The sequence below is a fragment of the Agelaius phoeniceus genome, chromosome 2 (assembly GCF_051311805.1).
Source record: "Agelaius phoeniceus isolate bAgePho1 chromosome 2, bAgePho1.hap1, whole genome shotgun sequence".
In the NCBI taxonomy this organism is placed as follows: Eukaryota; Metazoa; Chordata; class Aves; order Passeriformes; family Icteridae; genus Agelaius; species Agelaius phoeniceus.
This window is the reverse complement of record NC_135266.1, coordinates 60,530,934-60,558,121: the sequence shown is the minus strand read 5'-3', so window position 1 is coordinate 60,558,121 and position 27,188 is coordinate 60,530,934. Positions and strand designations below refer to the sequence as shown.

Below are 27,188 nucleotides of genomic sequence, written 5' to 3'. Positions count from 1 at the left end.
GCTGGTTCTCTGATTTCTAAAACTTCACACTGGTTGTAAATTTTAACAAACAAAGGCATCAGCCTTCATTGGTTACAGATTATATAACTTTTTTCTTTAGTTAATACTCTAACGCCTATTGCTAGTGGTCTCATAAACTGCACCGAGGAGGTTTAGGTTGGACATTAGGAAGAATGAGGGCAAGTAGGTATTGGAATGGGCTGCCCAGGGAGGTGGTGGAGTCACCGTCCCTGGAGGTGTTTAAGGAAATACTGGACTTGGCCTGGTTATCGTGGTGCTGTTCAGTCAGGGGCTGGACTCGATGATCTCAGAGGTCATTTCCAACCAAACTGATTCTGCCATCTCTGGCTTCTCACGCCTGCGGGCGCAGTTCTTCCCTCCCTCTGAGCCTGGGCTCCGCTCCAGGCGGTGCTCGGGGGGTCAGTGGTCCCGATGTCCCACTGCTGCCATGACCTTCCCCCAGTTACTGCCCAGCCCTGCTGACTGCACTCCCGGCGGCTCCCGTCCAGCCAGCCAATTCCTCTGGTGACTGCCTTCCCTTCTCCTTTAAAGCGAAAGATCAGCCACGCGTACGATGCTCACAACGGAACTGCGCAACTACTGCACTGCTCCAGCTACAGCTACCGGTTAACGACTGAAAAAAAAAAAATTAAATTGCCGACTTTGACACAAATCTCTCCAAGCCCGAGGGGCCGAGGTTCCCCGCGGCGGGCAGGCGGGGGGCGGGCGCTGCGGGGCAGGAAGAGGCGGCGGGAAGGGCGGGCAGGGCCGTTCCCTCCGCTCCGCTCCGCTCCGCTCGGCCGGGGCCTCCGCTGGGGCGGGGCGGGGCCTGCGCGGCCGCTCCCCGCGCCTCCCGGCAGCCCCCGCGCGGCGCGGCCTTGCGCGGTGCGTGCGGCGCGGGCGCCTCGGCGGCTCCAGAAGTTTCCTGGGGGCGACGGGCGGCATGGAGGAGGCGGCGGGAGCGGCAGCGGGAGCGGCCCCGCCGCGGTGAGCGCCCTCCCCCGCCCTGCCTCCCCCGCGGCCCCGCCGCCCTCCCGCTCGCTGACGGCGTTGTGTTTCCTTGGCAGGTTCTCGGACGCGGACGTCGACCGGGACCCGGGGGCGGCGGCGCAGGTGAGGGCCGGACCGGGCCGGGGTTGGGCCGGGTCCCCCGGGAGCCTGGCTCAGGTGAGGTCGGGCTGCAGAGGAGCCCGGCGCGGACCTGGCACAGCACTCGTGCTGCCTCTGTGGCAAAGAAGGGGTGGGGGGAGAAAGCAAAACAAACTTTCTCTTCCTTGAAGGTAGTTGGTAGTTCTCGTAGCTGAATCAGTTAAGATTTGCGGGTATAAACCCCCCAAGCTTATTGGAGAGAGGTATTGCATCTTAGTTTTTATTCTGCCGTGGTCTGTTTTTTTTTTTTGCTCTCCCTATATTTTGTGGGCACCACGACTGATCTTCCTTTCATGTCGACAGAAAATAATTTTTATGTAGTGAGAATGATCACTCACTGAAACACTCCCCACTGGACATGGTAGAGTCCCCATCACTGGAGGGGGACTCATCACTGGAGGTTTTCAGGACACGAAAGGGCAGGTTGCTGGATACTCTCATCCAGGCGGGCTTTCCCATGAAAGGTTAGATGAGATGATCCTTTGAGGTCCCTTCCAACCTGGCCTGTTCTATGACTTCGTCAATTAATATGTTTTAATCTGTTTTCTAAAGGCAATTTTTACTTAAAACAGATGGTTAATGAGAAGACAGAACTGGAGGGTGGATAAGTGTTTCTATTTAACTACTTAGGAGGGGAGAAGATGTAAAAGGTTAGTACTGCTTGAAGAGAGTGGGTGGTAGAACCATTAAGTGATACTAAATTATCTTTCCACAAAGAAAATGGTGAAGCTAAATTTTTCAGTTCTTTGGGGTTTAGGCTGTAACTTGTAGAAGTTTTTCAAAAGATAAATGACATTTAAAATCCAGTTTGGAATAGCCAAATCTGTATGGCAGAATAAAACTAATTCAAGATGTAAAAAAAAAAAGAGTAAGTTTCACATTTTGTAGTTAAAAATAGCCACCAGCAAACAAACCAAAAATCCCTGACACTTAAAGGTCTTCAGAAGTATTAGGGAATACTGCCAGAATGTGTTTTTGTATTTTTTCCTGGATTAACATAGTTGTTTTGCTTTTCTAGCTTATATTTCAGTTTTTTGTGCATTCAGTGCTTCAGAACATTATGTAACACATTCTATAGGCATTATTTAATACCTGACACAGTAATGCTGCTGTCAGTTTAGGCCTTGTTTCCAAATCCCTGAACTGAGTAGGCAGATTTGCTTGGTGCTCTCTGAACTGGGAAGTGCCACAGCTCAGGGCAGCATTTTTCTGGCTTAGGGGCTCAGGTCTCCAGGTGCTACACTGTGATTTCATGGGCTTCTGTGTGGTCTTTATGTTCATGTGCTTGGTATTTCTAATGTGGGGGACAGTTCTGTAGAAATGGTGCTGTGTAATGCTTTCATACCTGGCTGGGCTTCTGTCCAGTTGGCCTGGCATTTCTGCACTGTGTCCTTGGGATTTTTGATTGCTTTAATTCCTGGAGATTGTGCTTTGGCTTTCTGCATCTGGATCTGATGCAATTGAAAGATCATCTTTCATCTTCTAATACTGTTTGAATGACAAAACTGTGAACTCATGAATGACTTCTCATTTTAAGTTGAAAATATAAGCTACTGTGTGGAGACAGAAGGCACCTTTAATTCATGCAAACTCTTTACTGAATTTTCCAGTGTATTTAGAAACAGATCTGCAATTTGGTCACATGGTAAGGGCCTTTAGAGTAAAAATATGCAGAAATCACTTACTTAAGTGTGAGGGCAAAGTCTAAGCTTGTTCTAAGTAACTGTTGCTGATGTCCATAGTCTGGAGTTCTCAGTGCTAGTCCAGCATTACTTGGCTTCTCAAATAGCTTACAGGAGTTACTTGCTCCATGTGTGTGCCTGGATGAGATGTGATAACGATAACTTACTGATAAAAAGCACACACAGGGAGAAGTTTTACACTGTTGAAAATGCTTGGCTTTGCTTTGCTTTCCTTTCCTGGGATGAGGGTTAGTTTTGTAGGAGGATCCATTCATATGTTGCTGGCTCCAATCGGTGCATCTGTCATCAGCATAAATCACAGGAAATAGTGTTTGGAGGGAGAGGTGATCTGTCAAAGCAGTGCTGATGCACCTGGATGTGCCTGTGATTGATGTTCAATGTCAGAGTCAGACCCTGTTTGGTTTCAAATGTCAGAAGTACTTCACCTCTCAGCATAATATGAACCAATTTGAATATATGCAGGGCCTCACATCCCTGCCATGTGGAATACCTGCTGCCATGAGTATTTCCATATTGACAGCTGCTTTTGAATAACTTTATCTCAGGAAGTACAAGTAGATCAAGTTACTGCTGCCTACTGCCTGCCCCTTTCTTCAGAGACCCCCAAGGATTTAGATTCATGTGCTGTATCTCTTTAGAGGTGTGTGCATCTTACATAGTAAGAATTTGTGCTGCTGCTAGAAGAAGCTGTTCTGGCCTCATAAGTCCTAGGTGGCATAAACACTTTATGTGACATCTGTTAGAAAAAGACACTGGCCTGAATTAGAGCTAAGGCAAGTCCTCCTTCCCTTCTTTTTTCTGTCTTGGTGGAGCAGAGTTTTGGCAACTGTGCTGTACAAATGTTTCTGCAGATTTAAAGCTTGTATCTTAGCTACCTTCATACTTGCTAGATTCCAGGTGGAAGTCTGAGTTAGAAGTCAACTTAGCAAACAGAGTTGTAGCAATGTACTGTAGTCCCTTCTGGAAGACTGGCTTCTAGCAATGGGAAGGAATTCTCTCACCAATAAGGAGAGAATTGGAGATGCTCTTTCCAGGTCTGTGCTTCAAGTTGCTGTGATTTTATTCTGTGTACAAAGTTGTGAACTTTTCTCAGAGAGAGCAATGTGTTATTATTTCAATCCATATATCCTGTGATTCCCTTTACAAAGGACTACTTTATGCTTATTTTCATTGTTCAATAATACCTCCTCTGAACCCTCTGATCCATAAATCTTTCCTTCTTCTACTTTTGTGCTCAGCATAAATTGAAACCATCTCTTAGCACCATAATGCGTGTTACATGGTATTTCATAGCATCTTATCTCCACACAACTGTTCTGACATAGTGTGCATTGACTTCCAAACTCCTAATACTGCTCTGCTCTCTCAAATCCAGCAGACCTGTGTACAAGCATACTTAGAATTGTAGGAAGTTTTTTGGAATAGAGAGGATCATCTGTGTTAGACTTCATGTTTAGAGTATTTGAAATCCCACTTCCTTCACAGTAAGAAACAGTCTGCTTGCATTTGGTATAATTGGCAGGTTCCTTGTACTTCAGCCTCTGATGTTTAGCTTTGTGCATGAGAGCTAAGCAACAGGTAAACAGAAATGCCAGTTAGGATTTTATCTTCTGAAATGTCTCTTACTTGACAGAGTTTGATACTGTGTTTTTATGAGGATTTCTGAAGTACTGTTTCATTTTTTTTAATGTGTGTTTACAGGAACTGACAACAGCTTTGGAAAAGAATCCAGATGATGCAGAGTGTTATTGTCAACGAGCTTATGCTCATATTCTTCTACAGAAATATGCTGGTAACATCTTTAGTCTAAGAATGCTTTTACAAGTGTATCATAATGCATGTTTTACAGGAGATGTCTTCAATCACAGTAACGAGAGGGTGTGTTAGCTGTAACTTAATATGCTGCTTTTGGTGTTGGTACATAATCTTGTCATTTTCTTAGATTGTTTTGTTACTGCAAAACTTTCAGTGAAATGGGTTTGCTAGAGTCCTAGCTTTCTATTTGATTCCAGTCTAATATTATCTTGGCAGCTTTTTATAAGCAGACTTCTTAAGCAGATCTTGAGATTTTTGCATTGTGTCTTCCATCACTGTGTTCTTGGTAGAGACTGAATCCTGTCATGGTAGGAATGTGATAAGTGAATAATGCCTGGGAAAAGATTGACTGAATAAGATCTGGTTTATTTTTTCTTTCCAGTAAAAACCAAACAAACAGAATCATGCTTCACATCTAAGCAGAGTATTTAGCTAAATGAAAGTCATGCTGCATCTTACATAAGAGCTCTGCAGCTCTGTGAGGGATTCATGTGTGGCAGTTGCGGCTAGACTTAATTCAGACAGTGTGATTTGTGTGCAAGCTAAGAAAGATAACATAGTTCATCCTAGAAGAATTTCACTACTAAAACACTTGACAGTTCACTGCTTTTTATAACATTATGTTTCCAACAGATGCAGTTGCAGATGCAAAAAAGTCTCTAGAACTCAACCCAAATAATGCTGTAGCGCTCCTTAGAAAAGGGTATGTATCAGTTATGGTACTTTGGGAATATTGTGCTAATCTCTAGGTCAATACTAGAGTTTGGATTATGGTTCTGTGCAAACTTTTTACAATACTGAGAATTAATAAATTCAAAGCCATGCTGCTTGCAACCCATTTGTAATAAATCCATGTAGTTTGGAGTGATTATTGTAATACCTTTGCCATTTCAAAACCACACCTTTTAGGTAATTTAAATTCTTAGACGTCATTTTAACCAATACAGCATGTTATCTATAGAATGTGGACTCCACTGAAAAGTAATCACTGTTTTCTTGTATTTTTCTTTATTTGTGTCAGGTTAGGTGAATATCATATCAAAAACTATGCATCTGCTTTAGAGTCTTTCAGAGAGGGACAGAGGCTGGACAGTAAGTATTAAAGTTTCTTGTGTGTATTCCTTATGTTAAAATAATGGGTAATGTGTTAGGTTGAAATGGAGACCAAAGATTTTTTTTAAGGCTAATGTATTGGGTCCCTAACATCAGCTGTCTGACTTTTGAGAGCCTTTATGCAATCACTGCATGAAAGTGTTAAACTGTTTAAAAATGTGTATCAAAGTTCTGAGCAATTGGTAGCAGATTTATTTTTTGCTTTATAAGTGTTTTCCTGCTTCCTGGAGGTCTTGAAGATAAATAGTAGCAATGTTATACTGTTAAGTGTCATAGAAAAAAATTTAAATAGAGCAGGCTCTTTAGATGTAGCTGGAATTTCTTCTTAAACAGTTTAATAGATCAGTCTTTAGAAAGAATGTGCAACTTGGTGGGTATTCAGGCTGACCAAGTGGATTTTTACCTTACATTACGTACCACTTAATTACAGAAGCCTATTTTTTATATATCTCTTTTCATCTTACAGTGTTGGCTTTCTGGCTGGACTTGGTACTTTTTAGTTTGGGAACACCTACAGCGTTTTTAAAACCTGACTCTATTGAATAAGCAGGAAAGGAGTTGTTAAAAACAGAAGACTTTGGTAGAACACATGGGGAAGCACAAAACACAGCAATTGCAAGATGGTTGTGACCCCTTTATCTCCTATCCCCCTCATCCTCTCTTCCAAACAGCAAGAAAAGATGGTAAAAAAATAAAAAAGCACCTTGAAAGGTTATGCAGAGCAAAATGTCCTAATCTGATAAGAATTGTTGTGGTCTCAGATCTGTTCAGTTCGTTATCTTATCTGTAATAGTAGTGGCTGGGACATGTAGGCTTAGCAAAAATAGAATTACTTTGCATCTTCCAAATAAGTGATCTAATCCTCTGATTTAAAAGTGGAGTTCCATGGAAGTGTAAGCTTATACTTGATGCCAAGTGATCATGCTCCTTATTACTCTTGTGCTTGTTTAGCCTCTTCTTTCAGTGCATTAAGTCTGCAGAAAGCTACTATTTTTAAAGTCTTTCCTCCTGGATGAATGTATTGAAATGGCCCAACAAAGGGTCTGAGTGCTGAAGCCATCAAAAGTGAAGTGGCAGAGCAGTGTTGGGCCAGTGGAAGGAGGGAGATGTGGTGAAATTGCAGCAACTCACAGCTGTCAGTTTAGGCTGCCCTGGAACAAGAGTTGAAAATAAGAAGTTTCCTGAAACTCTTTCTGTATTGGTGGTTTGGATAACTAGATGGTCTATATTAATTTTACAGTAGAGACAGGTTTGTCTTTGCAGTGTAGTCCAGTTCTCTATTTTGTAACTTTCTGTGAAAGGAAGAGATTCCTTCTGCTAAGCTATGTTGCTTTCCTTACCTGGTAGGTTACTTTTTGTACATCTCCAAGCTCATCGCTGCTGAATTTGAGTGTCTAATCTTTACTTTTCATACTCTTGCCCCACACCAGGCAACCAGTATCAATTTGAGGTTTTTCATGTGTATGGGTAACCTCACATTCTATTGATGTTGTAGAGTACAACACAGAGCCGCAGATATCTTTTAGATAAGTCAGTGAATACCAGGGTCCTCTTTGCTAATTCAGAATCCCTGAAATACAGCACATTTTCCTGTGTTGAATTGCTTCATTTCTACCTGTTTGAATTTAATTTGCTGTTGTTTTGCTGCTTACTCAGTTGAAGAGTTTCTGAAGCTTCCTAGCACTTCCTGATTACTCTCTTGTCTGGAGATACTTTCTGCTGTGCTTCCTCCATCTCATTACAAAGTTCTGTAGCCTGCTGTGAGATGAGGAGTCTCCTGAAGGCCTTTTTAAAATTACAGACTTAGTTGATTTTCTTTCATATATTACCTAATTTGCTGGCAAGTTTGTGTCAGTAACAGAGTTTACCTTTGTGGAATGTTTCATGGATCCCAGGGGAAAACAATTGTGAGCATAGACATTTTGGCAACACAATTAACATGCAGTTAAATGCAGCTAATGCAAAATGAACAAAGCACAGAGGGAAAATTTGCAACATTCACTAGGCAGGTGATGAAGAGTGGTTTCAGCTGTTGCTGCCTTGGGAAGAATTGCTGTGGTGGAGAATTCTTTGCTGGCAAAGCTGGTTTCTTTGCCACACAAGTGGGCAGAAGTACATGGATACAGGTTTCTGTTCTTTGCTAATGTAAGGGCTGTTTTAAATCTCAATCTGGAATGCTGACAAGGATGAGCTTCCTACTTGTGCTCATCACTGGTAGGACTGACAGGCCCAGGGTACCACAGCAACCTTCCCATTACCCACCTACAAGGATATCAAAGTAGGACTTAATGTGATGAGCTGTGGAATGTACAATGTTTCTTTATTTTATGAAATAACATTAGAGAGCAGTACTCCTTTTGTTCAACTGTGTGATGCATGCAGTTTTTTGCAGTTCCTATTCCCTTAGTTGAAGAATGAGTGTAATCTGGTACTCTTCAGTGGGCTATGTAGATTTAGGACAATTACTCTCAAATTTTCTTGGGTTTTTTTGCTGTGACCACTGAATGAATTTAGTAAAGCTGGAACATGGCAACTTTTTAAAGAAATTTCTTACTTTTCTTGTATTTTAGGAGTTAGTAGATTTTCATCAGTGAAGACCCAGGAAGGTTTTCTGAACTACAGTTTTTAGTAGAAATAAGTTATTTGGGAGGATAATACCATTTTAGAGATCAAAATTCATTTACCTCAAATTATAAAATGTGCCAGGATGCAGGGAAAGAGTGTGATCTTCTATAAAAATAGGGAAGTTAACTGCACTTTTCTTATTAGGTTTGTATTGCATAGCAATCTAGTCATAGGCCATGGTTAAAAAGAGAATTCCTCACCTGCTCATGAGGGAGGTTGAATCAGTGGAGACTTTGCTTAGACTGCAAAGTTTGGAAGTCTTTTTAGGTTGTGGTGCTAATTTTTGAAAATATTGATTAATTTAGGTTTCATGGGAGTTCTGGAATTCCTGTAATTCTATGCTCTGACCAAAAGTAATATTAGTTTTGAACTTGATTGTGTTTGCTTGGGGCTTTTGACTGTTGTTTTCCAAGTATCTCCAAGACTCTTTGGACAGCCTGCTTCAGGGTTTGCCCATTCTTTTGGTAAAAAATGTAGATAACTCTTAAGATATCTGGTCAGATGGCAGAAGAAAAGTGGAGGTGAAATGGCTTGAGGAGTGGGGTAGCAATTTAATGACCAAAGGTGCACCTCAAAATTGATGTACATTTTATATTTAGAGGGTTGGGGTACATTGTGTAGCTGCAGTGGAGTCAGACTTGGTGTTACGTGCGTGTCTGCTGGGAATTTTGTCAATCTTCTTCATGTCCTTTGCCTCATAGTTAACAATGTGAATTTACTTGTAAAACTAGAAAAAGTTCAGCTATTCTTAGTAGTTGGTGAGCATAATTGCTGCTGTTTTACGTTCTTCACAGTGAAAGAGTTTTTGGGAATATTGTTGAAATAAGGTGATTGCTCTGTTGTTACACTGTCATCTTTTTACCTATTTTCCAGTGAATTAATTTCTGTCTGGGAGGCTTGCTTCTAGGAGAGAATACTTGATGTTTATCAAAAGTTGTAAAACTTTGGGTTGTCTACACAACAGACCATCTCTCTTGACATTTCTCTGGAGAGGAAGTGTGTGACTGTTTGAAAAAATAATTTAAAGAAAAATGTGTAAAACTGTATGTCTTGCTTTCTAAACAGTTACATAGGAGTTGAACAGACTGGAAAGCAATGGCATATTCCTGTCAGTTGGACAAAATCTAGTCTCCTACAGATTAATTAGAATTTAATGAAATATAACACACAGTGTAGTTGTACAAAAAGACTTAAAGCCTAAGTGAAATAACAGAGCTTACAAGAAGGTTGTAGGAAATAAAACCTTTTTTAGTAAATTGCTACAAGTTTGGCATGGATTTGTTCCAGTTGGCTACTGTGAGGACTTTTCTTCATGCAATACATGTAATGCTTGAAGGAGTTTTAATATTACTGTGTTTTGATCTCTTCTAGATGTAGATGATACCTTTACTATTTGGATAAAAAGATGTGAAGAAACACTGAATGGTAAGAAAAAACACATTTATTTAGTAAGGGATTTGATATGCCTTATGCTTGGAAGCTGTGTTATGTTTTTCAAAGATTCACTGCTTTCCTCTTATTTAGAACAAAATAATTTGTTCTAAAAGAAAAATATTTTTTTGAAGTAATATTTTTCTATCTCTTGTTTCTATTGGAGTAGACACCCTTAGCACTTGTATGCTTCATTCAGATTTGTAGGAAGATTTATATTGGGTTTTTAGAGTAATAATTAGCTGTGCCAGGAGAGTACCTATTTAAAGATCAGACAATCATAATTAATTTTAACTTATTTTCATACACAACTCTGAACTAATTTTAACTGTAGAAGTGTCAGCTTGCTATCTAAAGCTTACATCAAAATAAGTTTTCAAGTCTTATAGAAGATAAAGTTGGAAAGAGGTAGAAATTTGGAGATTTTTCTCGATTCCATGTGGAAAATTCCATAGATGCTAATGGCTGTTCTGGTGACTTACCCATGCTAGTCACTGAGTGGAAGCATAGTTTCCTTTCATACCTTCCTACAGACAGCCCTGACAATTAACTCGTCCACAAAGCTTAGACTGCCTGGGGATTCTGATGAAAGAGAGCAGAACAGAATAACTTTGTATCATTTTTTCCTCTGCCTGTTGTGACTTTCTCTCCTCTCTGTGCTGCGCACTGGAGAATGGGACAGTAGAATAAGTTTATGTCAGTGTGTTGACTAACAACCATACAGAGGAGAACCCTTTTGTGTTGTAGAGTGATGAGCAGATTTCTGCTTTGTGAGACATTTTGCAAGGTTTAATTTTATTTGGAGGAATTAGGTAAGTGATTGGCCTGCATGTTGTTTTTTGCAAAGAGTTACTTTGGGGACAATTTTTTCTGAAAGAGGTTACAATACACTTTTATCTTTAACATTGTATTTATATTTTGCAGTGTTTTGCAGTAACGTTGTATTTATATTTTGCAGTAACATATTTATATTTTGCAGTATATTATTCCATTTTATCCTGAATATTCACTGTCTTGTCTTTCTGAACCATTTTCTTAATTCTCTGACAGTAAAACAAAGCAAACAAACCAATAAAGGCAATAACAAAGCAATAACTGATTTCTTCATTGCAGCTTAATATTTTTTTCTCTTTTTGTCAGTTTTCATTATAAAGAAGCAAAGGGAAAGTTTGTTTCTTTTCAAACATATTTAATTTTAAATATTTTAGAAAAAAGTAGTTATAAGATGGGAGGATATGAAGCTATAGTTTAGATACAAGTGCTACAGTATATTTAGGGTCATGTAAGTGAATTTCCATCTCATTCCCCAGTGGGAAATTTCCATCTCATTCCCCAGTGAGGTTTCCCTAGCATGAAATAAAAGTGTGATGAGAGCTTTGTGCTGTTCCTGGGGATGGATGTATGATAAACCTAGTGCAGACTCCCAGACAGTGATTTTTTTAACCTCTTGTTTCCTGTGATGTTGTTTTAATTAAAAAATGCCTGTATCCATTTCAGGTAGGCAAGGGAATGTAATGGAAAATTTCTTGATTCAGTTAATCAGAACATGGTTTATATTAGAGTTGTTGGTTTGCACAAATTGCTGGTTGAAGTCTGATTAAAAAGTAGAGTATCATGAAAGCAAAATACTAGAGGTAGAACTGATGTGTTTCTACCTGCTCTGCTGTTGAGACTGGAGTGAATGCAGGATGTCTGGAGTAACTGAAGCAGCTAGGGTAAGGTTGTGCCTTGTAAGTTCAATATGTCTTTTTCTGAAAATGCAATTTCTTTTTTTTCCAGCATCACAGACTGATTCGGTAAGATGTTTTCCTTAATATGTTTACTATTTTGACTTTTCTGTTATGCTAGAGTATATTTTCTGCTTCAGTGGCTTCACTTCCAAGATTTAAAAAGAATCTTTCATATTGTGTGCAATTCTGAAGTATTTAACTTTTCTTCTGAACATAAGCGCTTTTGAGACCAAGGCTGCAAACTTGAGCCCTGGAAACTCTTAGGAATGCTTAACAAATCTGGCAATTACTGTGCATCCGTTGAGGTAAAATTTAACTTTCTAGCTCGCAGTCTGCAGCCTAATTTACAAATGAACCAGTTGTGGTTAATTGTGTTGTCACTACTAACTTGATTGGAGCTGTTAGGAAGTAACTTTTTTTTTTCCAGAAGCTTACAAGTGGATTGTGTAAACTTTTTTCTGTTACAACCTGCTCAACTTTCAGTTGTCTTTTTTTTATTGAAAGTCTTCATAAGAAATGTTGAAATCGACCTCTCCTTCTGTTTTTTTAATTCTTGGGACAAAAAAAAAAGGGGGGGAGGGCTTTGCATTGGATATTCTGTTACCTCTTTAATAGTTAACCTAAATTTTTACGTTTTGAGAATAGGGTAGATGACAAAAATATACAGGAAGCGTGGTAGCAGTATGTAGAGACAAATCTTAGATTTAGAAGGATTTTATGTTTAAAAGTTGAACTTTGAGTTCTCAGACCTATTTTAGGTTTCCTTCATGATTTATAGATTAGCAGTATAGTCACTGGATGTTTTCTAGGTATGCATCTTATCCAGGAGGAAATGAGTTTAAGTTGAACTTAATTGCTATTTATAAAATATATTCAAGTTACAGACTAACACATTTAATGTAAATTGAAACTCTTTAATTTGTAATCTGCCCTAAATGATTAAACAGTGGAGAACTTCAACCTGTAAGTTAATGTTCACACATAAATCAGGGAAGGGGGGAGCAGTTGGAATCAAGAAAAGGGGAGCAATCAGTGAAAGTTATTTGTGCCTTGAAAAGTATTCATGGTGTATTTTCACATTGATGTCACTTTCTTTCCAATTGAATGTGCTTCAACTAGAATATGCAGCAGCAGCCTCTGCCACCAAAGATCAAGTAAGTTGACTTCAGTATTACTGTGAAATTTAAAGTAATTGACATATTTGCACTTTGGCTTGGGGATTGGAGAAGCAGGATAATGACTGTAGGAGGCTTTTTCGGGGTAACTTCAGAAATATGGCAGTCCAAATGAAGTGTTACTCAGTGCCATCACTTTTGTTCAGACTAAATGGTACTTTCAGGAGGTTAAACCTAACCAGGAGAGAGGTTGCAGAATGCATCAACATTCTGACTTCTGTTTTCTTATTCTCATGCTGAGCTTAATTCAAAGCCTGTTCCACTGTGCCTGGTATAGTTAATGTTTTTGAGCTATATTAAAGATTCTGAACTAAGTGAATGATTTAGGAAAGTGATCTAATTTTATATGCTGTGTGCTTTAAAAAAAAATTGTTCCTTTTTTTTTTTTTTAAAAGGTATGACTGGTACCAAACAGAATCTCAAGTAATTGTGACCATAATGATCAAGAATGCACAGAAGGATGATGTCAGTGTGCAGTTTTTGGAGAGAAAGGTGATTTGTATTGGTTATACTCATCCCTAAATTCCCTGAGATGCAGTACTCAAGCCAGTGAACATTACATGCTGCAGTAGCACAAAAAGAATGGGGAGGGAGCCATGGGAAGGGAACTCTGTCCTGCCTGAGCTTCTCTTCTGTGCAGTTGTGCTGCACATGACTGTGTGCCCAGTCAGGTGATTTGGGATGGGCTGCCGCAGCAGTGTCCATAGGACTTAAACACAAGCAGTATGAGGTGTGTGTGCTGCTAGGGAACATCTGGCTTTCAGCTGCCTGTGTGGAGGTGGGGGGGGGGGGGGGGGGGGGGGGGGGGGAAGAACTGATCTGGGTTTAAACTATACATGCATCTGGAGCAGGACTGGGCAGAAACAAGGTATTATTAAAATAGGTATGAATTAGTAATGTTTTGCTCTAGGACAGTTAGAGAAATAAACCCACCCACCAATATCCAGTCTTTCTTCCATTTGGCACCACTAAAATCGTGGCAGCAAAATATATTTTATTCTCAACTAACTTGATACTTCATTAAATACCAGAAGTACTTGGTTATTATTATCTAGTTTAGGTTGTTTGTTAAAATAGTCTGAGCACTTGTTCTGTAATTTGCTTATATTAGAAGAGAAGCTGCAGATTGTTTTCATGTTCCATTATTAATATGTTGATACTCCATTTGTTGTATAATTCCTTCCCTAAAGACTTAAGATCCAGCTGACAAGATAGTAGGGTTTTTGAGTACATGTAGCAAGGGCTGCAATCTTCTGTTCATTTTCTAATCTCTCTTAGAAACATCTCGTCCAATAATGCAGTAGTGTAATGGCATGGTCTGAAACGATACTAATTTAATCACTTAATCTCTGTATGAAATGACTGTCCTTTACTTGAAAATGGAGCTGCTGTTAAAGATGACCAGAGATGTGTTTTCAACTTTTAATAGATGAATGCATCAGTGAGACTTCCATCAGGTGAAGACTTCAACTTGAAGCTTGATCTTCTTCATTCTATAGTGCCAGAGCAAAGTACGTTTAAAGTGCTTTCAACAAAGGTGAGCTTCTTAAAGTGTAAATCATTTCTTTGACTGCTGCAATCCTGAAAATGTTTCTGTTCTATTGTCTTGTCTCTCTGCAACAGTCATAGTATCTTGCTTTTCATATAGAAATGGCTTTTTTTCTTCAAGGTGTCTTTCAGCTGTTTCTAAACTTGTGCAAATATCAGAAATAGTAATTTGATGGCACTTATTGAAGTGCAAATGAAAGAGTTATGTTGATGATTCTTTCACTTCTTGTTAGAGAAAGGAGACTATAATCTTCACTATTAAAATTCAGGTAATAGGAAAGCATGAACACCCTTTTACAAAACTTTCAGGAGCCAGTCTTGCCTGGTGAAGCTTTGTTATCTCTGTGTGCCCAAGAAATACAAGTCAGACTTGGAAGATTTCACTGAAATTGTTCTCTACCCTTTCATAGCTTCTTGCTGGTGAAGGTTAACCATGTGGTTAACTGTCCATGGCTTTTCAAGAGAGTGTATTCCATGCTGTTCCTGGAAATAGCACATGACTGGAGACACTTGAAAATGGCATAGTGTGAGAGACTGCTGCTGTTTCAGTGTTTTGCTTCTTTTATAGTACAATTATAGAAAAATAAGGAACAATGGTCTGGTATAGCACTTGTTGTTGGCATAATGGATAGACAGACATATGCTTTGTCCACAGAACCAAGCCTGAATCCCCAGTGCTGGAATATGATGTTGATTCTTCTCTTGTATTTCAGCAGTGGTTCTGCAGAGCTGATGGGAATTCTCTTGTATACTCATAATCCATTCTACCTGTTCTGTTCTCAGAAAGGTACCTATAATAATTCTTGCATAATTTCATGGAAGAGAGACTTCAGGATGGCATGAGAGGATTGCCACAGAAAGTTTGTTTTGTTTTTCCACTCCTTGTACAAAGAAATCTGGGCAGGTTGTGTGTGGGATCTCAGCACATCGTTCCCGATGTCCAGAGATGTCAGGAGAACCCTTGCGGGTCTCAGAAATCCTGGAATGTTGCCAAGAGTGTTTGGTGGCTTGATTTTGATCCATCCACAGAAGTGACAAGAATTTGAGGGCATGAGAATCACCTTAGAGTGAAGAGTGTAAAAGAGACACATTTACAGGGTGAGATATAGACTTTAAGGTTTTTGGTACAGGAGGGTTATGGAGACAAGATGGAGGGATCAGGGCGTGTCTCGTCCTTCTTCTTTCTTCTTCTTGTCCTCCATCTCCTGTGGTGATGTTGGCACTTGGGGATTGGTTTATGGTGAAGGTGCACTTGCTAACATGGGTGAAAAGCATTGGGAAATAAAGGTAAATATTGTGTACATAGATTTTAGTATAAAAAGACATGACCGCCCCGTGGGTGGTCAGAGAGTGCCTTGACTGCCTTGCAGATCAGACCTCTGTTGGGCAGACAGAAAATTTTGTAGATAAGAAACAATAAACAACCTGAAGACCGAAAAGCTGAAGAGTCCAGACTCGTCCTTTGAAACGCGTGCCACCCAAGAACCACTCTACCCGTGTCGGGGCAGAGACAGACAGCCGGACCCGACAGTTGTGTGATTGAGGACTTTACTTATTCCCCCACAGTGTAGTAGCTTACATGGCTCAAAGTACGTAGAAATTCTGGTAGTCCATTAGTATTTGTATAAATTTGAGTGGAATGAGGACAGACCTTGTCAGGAACAGTAGCTGTGATGTCCTGTTTTCTTTATGTCCTTAACCTAGCTTGTGTTACACTTTTCATTTTCTTTTGAAGTTTACCATTACTTCCTTTGGAAGCGTCTACATGAACTGAGTACTGTGAAATTCACTTGACTTTGTCTTTTCCACACTGCCATCTCTACCCTGGGTTTATCTCTGAAATAATCTCTAGTAGTCTGCTGCTTAGTTTACTTTGAGGTTCCAAAACTGGGGTGGAAGGCTGAGTTACGTTCAGGCAGTGCCTGAACTGTAAATATTTTGCATTTATTTTCAAATGTTATTATTCCTAAATACTTGTGAGGGACTATTTTTGAGATAAAATGGGTAAGGGGTTACACAGAAGGTGTTCTAACTGCAGAAGTAAGGGCTTCAGCATATCCTTACTTTTGTAGAAAGGAGTAGTATATAGCTGTCTGTGAGTGCATACTGAAGGAATACAGTTTAAACCGCCCCAGCTGGTTCTTATTTTGACCACCAGATGGAGTCTGGAAGGAAAAAAAATTAAAAGCAGCTTGATGTTAAGTATGCAAAGACTTCTTTACAGGTTTAGAATATTTTTCTTAGAAAAATATTAAGTACTTTAAGGGAATGATGCAGCCTTAGTGTTTGATTACCAGAAGTTCAGTTTTTTCTTAGCTTTGTGTATATACTTGGCTTCTATGAGCAGCATGGCAAATAGGTGGTACTTTGAGTAAATTAATCTTACTGATTAAAACTTTTCAAACCATTCACATATTAATTTGTACTATTTACATGAATTCCTTTTGTAAGGACTTGGAAAGAAAGACATAATCTCATTATCTTCCCAATTACATGAGCTTGTCACTATGAAATCCTAAAGAAGTTGAGTTTTCATGGGATAGAAATGGATCTATTCCTGTGGATTATTAATTTCAGGTGAGAATAACTTGATTTGTTCACACTGCTTTATTTTGTGCTGCTGCTTTGAATGTGTGAGCCATGTTGCCACTAGTATCATGTAGTCATCGCTGGGCAACAAAGACTCTGGCCTTTCTTTTTCACTTATGTGAGCAAATATATGAGGAAACAGTGGAACACATGAGCAGGCTGTGTAGTGAATAGTTTGGGTCCATGAACTTTGTACAACTAAAAAAATTAAGGGATAGAGAATGAAACAGCAAAACTGGCAGAGAGTAGAACAATCCTGTGTATTTTGGAGATAAGAGGAGCTGTGGAGGGTTTTCTCAATACTGCTTGAGATTCAGCATCACTTGACAAATGCAAAGGCATCACTGTAAGGATGCAAATCCAGGAGGAGAAAACAGCCTTAAGTGTATTTGCAGAACTACAAATTCTAAAGTCTGCAAGGAGCAGACAGAACTCATAGACTCCTGAACTGGTTCTTTCAGCGAGTGTTGACAGTAGTGAAAAATACAATTGCCAACAAAAGGATTGTTTCTTTCCCAGAGAGGAAATTAAAAAGTATACCATGTATCCATGCTGTGTCAAGCTCTGAGATACAAAGTCTGTTTGGAAAAAAAACAGGACTAGCAAGTGTTACAGGGGTAGCATAGATAGATGTTTTGAGCTGTTTCAATAGTTTCTGTGTGAGCAAAAATAAATTAGTGTTTGTCATCTGCAGATTTTGACTTCAAACTGTGAACTAGAAGATGTAAAATATTTGATGCCAACTGAAGAGCAGCATAATGTGTGGGTGAAATCCAGTTTTGAGATAAAAATTGTAAATTGGTCTTCATGCATCCTCTAATATTTTATATTCTCTAATTGTCAACAGTTTTGCAGATGATATAAGCTGCCTTTAATAGTGACTATATTATTACCATACTTGAAGCCTTTGTTTGTTTTTTTTTTTACCCAATTAGAAAATTTACTTGCTGTTCAATAGGTAACAGTGCTGGGAAATTGAACTTTGAGTTATTTATGGTTCCTGCTCACATTTAGTGGCAAGTTACTCAGAGTTGCCTCTTGTTGTTCAGCATTTAACTCTGATGGCCTGTGGCCTCAGGTTAATGTTAGTGTTAGAAAATGCTGAATACCACTGAATTGAGCCCTTCTCTTGCAGGTACTGCTATATCTCCGTAGCATTTTGTACATTAGCAGCACAGTTGATAGATCATAAATCAATTGATGTTACTGATTGTACTCCTCATCTGTCAGAAGTGTCTGACTCTAGCAATCTGATCAAGCAAAAAGTAGCAGCTGCTCCTAAAAGCAGTGTAGGAGTTTGAGATTTGTGTCTTACAAATGGAAGCTGAAAACTCTGTTGCACTCAGCGTTTCACAGGAGGAAGGCATCTTTAGTAGTGCTGTTTGGCTTTTTACTTCTTTCCAGAAGAGGGAGCCAAAATGTAAAGGCTGGACCAGGCTTGCTCTTTGCAAGCTGCCTGGGTGCAGTTATTCTGTGGCTCAGTGTGCATACTGTCATCATGCTCCCTTCACAGAAAGAAGAAGGCTTAAAAATTTTAAATGAGGGACTAAATATGTTTAAGAAAAAACTAGTAAATATGTATCTGTCCAGAGAATATGTCAGGAGAGCAGAAATGTACAAATAGTGTAAGAATTTCTACTGTTATGAAATATGCACAATCAACCTCACTTTCTTTTCCCTCTTCTGCTCAGTCTATGTAGTCAGTGTATTTTGGATTCCAGGGGAATATTTTAAAATGTTCCCTGGAAACTTACGTGACATGAGCAGTTTCTGTAGGTCTTCTGATGAGTTCTAGGTGGTGCTTGGGATTTTCTTTTCCTCAGACTTAGAAGATGAGAGTGAAGATGACTATGTGCTTTTAGTGCTGGTGCTTATGACCTTGAAGGAAACTTGAGGTGGTGCTTTCTGGTTTTCCTCCTATCTGCAGATAGACTGAGGACAATTACTGTGAGTTTTCAGTTTGTAGTGCTTTGGGCTTTTTGCAAGCAGTGACATGCAGCAGTGTTGAGCCATTTGAAAAAGTGGTAAAATATGGTTTCTTTACCCCAGAACTGTCCTTTAATTAGAGATCAAAGTTGTGCTGCAGACCGAGGAGGTGTTAGAAACCTTCAGCCTCTTTTACAGTTGACATTTGTTGCTTAACAGAGATGTCTGAGGGAGAAGCACACACTCAGCAGCTTCATGCCAAGAATATGGTTGTGTGCATCAGTGGAATGTTGTTTTTTTCCTTGAACCAATATTTTGATTTGCAAACACTGGAATACCCTGTGAAGCTAACTGGAACTGATGCCTGTTGCTGAATGTGAGGGAAAAGGCGAAGAGTGGAACTGTTTCACACGCTCTTGGACTGTCATCAGAGTCTCTATTCAGAGGCAAATGTACACAAAAAGATAAACAGAGGAACATATCTATTGTAACTCAAGTTGGATCTTATCACTGCAGTCCAGTCCTTAAAAGATACTTTCCTGTTTAGGGTACTTGCATTAAATTGCTTGTAGGGACTTGAATGCAGACTTGGCTGCTCTCGACTGCTTGTTTTCACTGTAAGAGTTTCATGCAGATTGATATCTCCCATGTATATTCTTGAGCATTTTCTATAAATTATAAACCAATATTTAAGGTGAATGGATAATTTTCTGAAATTTCTTGCATCTTTTAGGCAGGGCTAGTTGGAGCAGTTTCTTCTTCTATGATTGGCGTGATGTTTACATATTGAACAATAAGTTTGATTTTCTTCTTTTCCTTCTGTATGAATGAAGATGGATTTGAGACAGATTTAAACTTCGTAATACTCTGAGAACTACTATTTTATACACACATATAAGTCAGTGCCCATGCTTTATATAAATGCATAAAAGAAAATGATGCATAAGGGGGTTTATGTCTTGAGAACTATTGGAATAATGATGGTTTACATGGAGAATAAAGTGACAAATAGCTTTAGAATACCAAAATGATCTCTGTTGCTAGCTTCTCTTCTAAAATTTAAAAACTTTGTGTTGGCTATGTAATATCAGTTAGAGGAAACTTGAACCTTTTTCCCTCCAGTTCCCCATAGCACATAGCTGGCAAAGAAATAAATAAATCCCTTCTGTTGCAGTATACTCCATATAGAATAAATTTCTTAATTATCATTGTATGTGATAACACTGTAGAATTATTTTCATCTTAACATATTTTTTTTAAAGTTATGGACCAAAAGTCTTGGAATTTAGAGTACAAGCAATATATAAAAGGTCTTTGAATAATTAGGACACCAAAACTGTAGGCATATGTGCTCTTAGAGGCACATTTGAATAGTTGTTATATTTTTAGAAGACTGTTCTATTTTATCCTATGAAATTCATGAGATGATCACAGAAGGACAGCTCTAAACACTTAAAATTTATGACTCAGAGGAGGCAGTCAGTAGTTCAGTAAATAACAAAGTAGCTGATTAGAAACACTGAATTCCTGTTTTCAGGTTTTTAATACAGCAGAACACCAGAATTGAAAAGGGTACTTTTGGTATGTCTTAAAATTAATGGCTGGACTGTTGTTTAAGCTTTGCCAATTTTGACCAGAGCTTGACAGAAATTTGCCAGTGGTAAATGAACTTGCCCTTACCATGGACTGTAAAATATAAAACACAATAAAAATCAGGAAAAAACCCAGAAACTCTTGTAGTTTATCAGTGTACACCAGAATCTCCTTTTAGGGTAGAAGATAAAAATTCTTCCCCTTTTCATGTGTCTCAGTTAGACTGCCACTGCCTGTCCCAGAAGGAAAGTTCAAGTGAAATCAAGCATCGGAGGTTTCAGCTTTTTAACAATAAGTATCTACCCAGAAAATAAATGTTGCCTCACTAGTGTTGATCTTTTCCAAAGAGGAGAAATTGTTTCTTAAAATTGGATCAAACACTCTTTTATGCCAGTCATCCTAAAATAAGGTGATGTTGTTTTATTTTTATGCTATCAATGAAATGGTTTAGGATACGTTTTGAGAGGAACTGTGGTGCCTTTTCTGATAGCTGTCACTTGGATTAAGCCCCAAACAAACATGTCCAAATCTCTGGTAGGTTTTAAAAAAATGATTACTTTTATGACCAGAAAACTCTGAGTAGAAATTTCCCTGTGTCCTTTCACTGTGGGTGGTGTTTCTTCTAGACAATAAATCCCTCGTTTGACTCTGTTCTCAGAGGGGTAAGTTTCTCTCAAGATGGTATTTCAAACAAGTAGTGCATGAATTCCATGGGTCTTTTCCTTTTTGCTTTGCTCTCTTTGAACCCAGAACGCAAGGGACTTTAAAGAGAAAGTGTATTATATTTGCATTGGGATTTTTTCTAGATCTGGAGTACCATGTTCCATTGTAGGCTTACCAGTGCAAGAAAGGCACTGATGTAGTGAAGCAAGTCCTAGCAGAGGGCTGCCAACATGGTCAGGTGGTTGCACAGCTTGAGCTACAAGGAGAAGCTGAGGAATTGGGCTTGTCCTTAGGTGGCATGCAGAGCATTTAATTTGCAGTTAAATTTTCCTGTCTTATATACTAAAGTTGGCACGAGGCACACAGGCATACGTTTTATGAAATATAAATGTTGAATCAAAGTAGTTGGCAAAGCGTTGATGTATTTCTCTTGCCCAAGTGAATTTTTTTCAAAGGAGAGGAAAAAGCTAACAGTACTTTTTTGCTAGATATGACATAAATGTCTGTGCTGATGTGTTTCTTTTCTGTGTGATAGCTATCAGTATCTGTATTAAAACCTCATTAAAATGCATTCATTGCCATTTGTGCACGTAATTGGGACTCACTGAGTTGTTCCTTCTTAGATCAAATAGAGCTCTCAAGTTGAAGAAACATGCTCCTTCACAAGCAGAACTTTATAGCTTTATATTTTTGGAAAATGTGGTTGTATAATGGTATGAAGTTAATGATTTCCCTAGCTTTGCTCCTGCCTGCCACTTCCCCTAATGAGTAACTTCAATTGAAGTGGATGTAGTAGACAGAGTAGAAGTTTAATCATGTCAGAAATACATTCTGTCTCAGTTCTTCAGCTGTGTGCACTTCCAGCTTGGCAGGGTTGAAATGGTTTAGAGTTAAGAAATCTGCATCTTACACTGGGAATTAGTTTGTGTCATTGGCTTCTCCTTAGGGCTGTTTATTGTGCAGTACTGTTTTAGGGACAGTTTTAGAGAGGAAAATGTAAGGGCTAGCAGATTAGAAAAGAAGGGGGATTACTGGAGCAGCAAAACTAAAGTTGTTCCTTATTTTCTTCTTTTTATGCATGGGCAGAGTACTGTGATGAATAGCCAATGGTCTTTATAAGGATTCGTTGAGGAGGGTTGTATTCTGAGAAGAAAACAGTCCATGTTTAGTAGCTCACATCAAGCATTATATTGCATTAGAGGTCATTTTTGGTGTGGATGAAATAAGCTGTATTTGAGATACTGGAAGGTATTGGTGGGAAAGCCTGAAGTGTAAGGGCACGAAGAATTAGTGAAAGAAAAAATAAACAGAAATTGAAGAGATACAGGGGAGAGCAGTTTCAAGCATCTGCTTTCCTCCCCCCCTCCCCTAAAACATGTTGGGAGATGCACTGATAAGTAGAGTATAAAATCTTAACTTTAGAGCCTCAACTGAAATGCGTAACTCAGTCGATAATAATCTCCTCAGTTGAGAAGAGTTTATATAAGAAACAGAGGAGAGTGGTTTTAAATTAATACTCATGTTCACTTGTAACTAATTAGTTCCTTTCTAAGTAGCTAATTAGCTTAAATGTTTGGCTCAGGAGATCCAAATCCTCTGGGGAAAGAAAACCTGCTAGTTCTGCCACTTGTGGAACTACTTGATTGTCTTAAATGTAGATATTCAAATGTTTTGCTTCCTTAAGCTAATAACAGAGCATTAGATCTATGAGTGTAGGTGCTAAGAATGAACTTCAAGGTTGCAATTTTCAAAATGTTTTTAAAAGAGTCCAGTGGAGGTAGCTTTACTGACTTCTTTTGGTTTACTGAAGAGTAATTCTTCTGCATAGTTTAACAGAAATCGCTGCATCCGTACAGATTGCGATAATAAACTCTGAAATACAGGCCTTTTTTAGGGAGGGTAGGTTGGTCATGCAGACTAACAGCATTTTGACTTTATTTGGTTATTTTTGGTTCTGTGATGTTACTTTCAAAACGGATACTCTGATGCCTAATTTGTGACTTGTCAAGTGGCTGAAAGTATTGAAAAATCCCACAGATGCAGGGAGTGGCATTTGGACATGTGAGTGTTGGACTTAGAAGTTTACTGAAGCTCTCACCTGCTTTTCATGCCTCTTACCTTAAACTTTTTGTTGTTCTCAGTACATGTTAGTGGTGGAAAAGAAGTATTTAAACTTGGGAATTTTTAGCTTCCTGAGGGATAAAAAAAAAGAAACATTCATAACTGAATATTCTGTTTCTTAAAATTCATTGTGATTGCAAACATGGAAGCATTAAAACTTCAGTGAGCTAATTTTTTATATTTTGGTAAGATACCTCAGTCTGTTGCTTACCAGTGATTGATTTAACAATGGATTAAATAAAGTTCAAATTTCAGATCAACATAATGCTGTGCAATGAGCTTGCTGTTTGAATCTAAGGTTAGCTTTTACAGTGGTGCCTTTGTTCTTGGGTCTGCAGGGATCCCCAGGTTGTAGTGGCTTTAGGTGGAGCTAAGAACTTGCTTCTGCTGAGCTGTTTGCAAATAAGGAAGCACTGAAGTTTAGCAAGCACTGATTTCAGTTAATTAATAGCATCATATGAGCTTTGTGACATCTCCTTAAGTGAATAGGAGTGACGTTAGACAGTCCTTGTTTTGAAACCTTGTAACCTTATAACCAAAGGAGAAGGTTAATTATGAAAAAAAAACATTTCAGTGTGGTTGTCTAAAGGGATTATGTGAAGTTATGAATAGGGCATGACATACTTCACTTAATTTTGTTTCTCCTATGGTAATTGCAACCACATCCATTTTTAATTGCCAGTTTTGTCAATGAATACTTGACAATTTTCTCCATAGCAGTGTTTGTTCATTGAACCAAATGAATACAGCTTCTGAATTTCTCCAGTGGGAAGATCTGCATAGTCCCAGGGTGTTTCTCTGGTTTGTGTAGTACACATCAAACATGGAATTTTTTGGTAAATGAAATGTAAACTTAGATAAAGTTGGATTTTGTAGTCTTTCAAAACTGCTGCTTATTAGAGCTGACTGCCAAGAAAGGGATGCTTGAAAGGCAATACCTTGGAGCCTGGCAGTGTAGAGACTTTGGGACTGATCATTACCTTTGGGATGCCATAATTTACAAAAAGAATGAAGTGAATAGTAAGTAAAAGAAAGTTAAGTGGTCCTGAACAGAAAGGTAGAAGTCTGATACAAAAGCTGCACAGGCACATGGGAGCTTGTTTGATGTGTGACTTGAACTCAAGTAACTTTGTCTTGTAAGGTAGGTAAATTTGGCTGTGATACAGGTTTCATATTAGAGGCTGTGTTTCTAAAACCAAATGTTTGTAATTTCTTACAGCTACAGGATCCAACTACTTTGGAGCTGCATGGCAGAATTGTTTGCATATGGATTAATTTGTTCTTTGTCTTGTGTTTTGTAGGTTGAGATAAAAATGAAGAAGCCAGAGGCTGTAAGATGGGAGAAGCTGGAGGGCCAGGGAGATTCTCCTAAGTTAAAACAATTTACACCAGGTTTGTTCTCTGAACTATTTAGTATTAAATGGTTTATTTGTGTGAGTTACAGTTATTAATAATAGTTCTGTGTTAAATATTGTTTATAAAATCACAGCTTCATATTTGCAATGAAAAGCCCAATTGCCTTGGTTTCACTCTGTCAAGAATTGACAGAAAGTCTGCAAGCCATTAGTGAAACATAGGTATTAAATTTAGTCATAACCTCTGTTAATCTGATGAATTGTTAAGGATATACATATGCTTGTCATTAATTCTGCCTATCTGCTTGGGTCCCTGTTTTGCAGTTCTGTACATTGTTAAGTGTGTGTGTTGTGGTTTAGGACTGGTACCTCCCAGTTCAGTGCCCCATTGGGACCCTCCCAAAGGACACCATCGAGGTCTCACTCTCCTTTCCCCTCCCCTTTCTCACTGCAGTGGGATGGAGTTGAGAATTGGAGGCACAATACTGAAGGGTTGAGATAAAAACAGTTTACTTGAAAGAGCAATTAAATTAAAAAGCAAACAGTAACAGCAACAACATTAATAACAAAAGGCTACAAAAGAGAGAGTGATTTACATGCAAAATGCACCAGTGGACCCCGGTGACAAGGACCAGGGGATGGATGGTGTCCCTCTCCCCACACATTTTTCTTGACTGGAAGCCCTACCCTTCTTCTGGGATGCACAGATCATCCCACCCCAGCAATGATCTGCCCTGTTGTAGAGTATCATCCTGGCCTGGCCCACTGAGCTTCAGGCCCCATGCCTCACCACTACTGCAAAAAATTAACTCTGTCCTGGCCAGACCCAGACAGCAGTTGTATGTTATGTGACCTGTTGCTTAAATAATTACTGTTTCCCTAAGTACTGGATTTCGCTTGGAGACTAATACATTGGGGTTTTTCAATACAGATAAACATTCTGTCTTTGACAGAATTTGAATTTCCTGATGTATTGATTTCAGATTTTTTTTAAATTTAGCTCAACTTATTCTGTGGCTCTAGGCTGCTGTTTTGTTTTTTTTTTCTGTCAGCCAATATGTCTTTTTGATATCAACTATCTGAGTTGCTGTTGGCCAGCTTTTTGTGTGTATGTTGGATAACAAAATTACATAATTCTGTTTACCTAAAAATAAACTTCTGCATTTCTTAGTTTCCTTTATTTTTGTTTCTGCAATGCTTATATCAGTTCAGAGGAGTCCATTTGCATTTTGATGTCCCATTATCATCTCTGATTCATCAGGTACCTGTGTCTGTGTTCTCTGATGCTCTCAAAGTAGTGAGAAAATGCTTAGTTAACTAACACTTCTATTTTCAGATACCCAGCACTTATACCCATCATCGTCTCACTATACAAGGAACTGGGACAAACTGGTAGTTGAAATCAAAGAAGAGGAGAAAAATGAGAAATTAGAAGGAGATGCTGCTTTAAATAAACTCTTCCAGCAAATCTATTCAGATGGTACAGATGAAGTAAAACGTGCCATGAACAAATCATTCGTAAGTCTTCATTTTTTTCTCTGAAGAAACCTTTGACTTTTGCACACTGATTCGATTTACTAAATTTCACATATGTGGGAAAAGCCTGTTACCAAAATTTTGTCTGTAAATGAATAAATTTTGGCCATGGGTCTGTTGGAGATACTGGTACAACTACACTCACTGAAAGCTACAGGGCTGTACTCTGATGAATGTGATTCTTTATAAATCCAAGGTTGTGCTTTGTCACTGGTCTCTTCATTTCAATCTGTATTACCAAAAGAAGTAGAGGCTTGGCTCATGTAGAGCTTGAAGACTTGCCAGGGGGTGAAAGGATCAAATTCCTCTTGATTACTTGACTCTAGTTTAATTTGTAGCCATCACAGGCAAGAACGTGACTGACCCTTTAAAAGCTTCTTGTTAATGAAGCAGCATCTCACTGTGTCCAGTAGTGATAAAAGTACTGCTGGGCTGGAGATTATGGAATGATGGCTCTGTCAAATTTTATTTCATAGGTACACAATTTCTGTGTAATCACTACTCTTTGAAGTTTGCTGTAGGAACTGTGGCTTTTATATTGCTAGAATGCTCAGCAAACTAAACAAGCTCTTTCTCATATTGCAGATGGAGTCTGGTGGCACAGTTCTGAGCACCAACTGGTCTGATGTTGGTAAAAGGAAGGTAGAAGTAAATCCTCCTGATGACGTGGAATGGAAAAAATTCTAATCCTCTTTCTGATCTTTACCATCTATGTGTTGCCATAGTCATGTACTGACCACTCTGTATGGACATAGCATTCTTGGATTCAAAGCACTGAATGTTCCCTTGAAAACAGGAATTGTCTGTACATTTTGCGTGCTTTAGAAATTCCCTCACCTGCAGATCTTAAAGATATACTCAAGAGTGGAACCCTATTTTTATCATCTGTCTTAATTTCTGGGAATTGAGTCCATCAGTCCAAATTTTTTACCACCTTTATCAGCTCTCCTCTTTGGGATAGGGTGATCTCTAATGGCTGGTCATGATTATTGCCTTACACCTGGTATTTCTGTTCAATAACTTATTAGATCTTGGCAATTTTGGGTAAAAACACTTTTCACAACAGTGTTAAAATTGTTTGCTCCTTAACTCTGCTAAATAAAACTGTAAATACAA

At 38.8% G+C, this 27,188-nt stretch overlaps 1 protein-coding gene across 1 annotated transcript; it reads left to right on the top strand.

Moving 5' to 3' along the window:
- Window positions 1-829: 829 nt before the first annotated feature.
- Window positions 830-27,188, top strand: SUGT1 (SGT1 assembly cochaperone of MIS12 kinetochore complex). Its single transcript, XM_054651492.2, has 13 exons — window positions 830-987; window positions 1,068-1,113; window positions 4,554-4,644; window positions 5,301-5,370; window positions 5,689-5,759; window positions 9,777-9,830; window positions 11,616-11,632; window positions 12,686-12,720; window positions 13,137-13,233; window positions 14,171-14,278; window positions 24,483-24,573; window positions 25,873-26,054; window positions 26,658-27,188. The coding sequence occupies exons 1-13, from the start codon at window positions 944-946 to the stop codon at window positions 26,757-26,759; spliced, it is 1,008 nt and encodes a 335-aa protein (XP_054507467.1). The 5' UTR covers window positions 830-943; the 3' UTR covers window positions 26,760-27,188.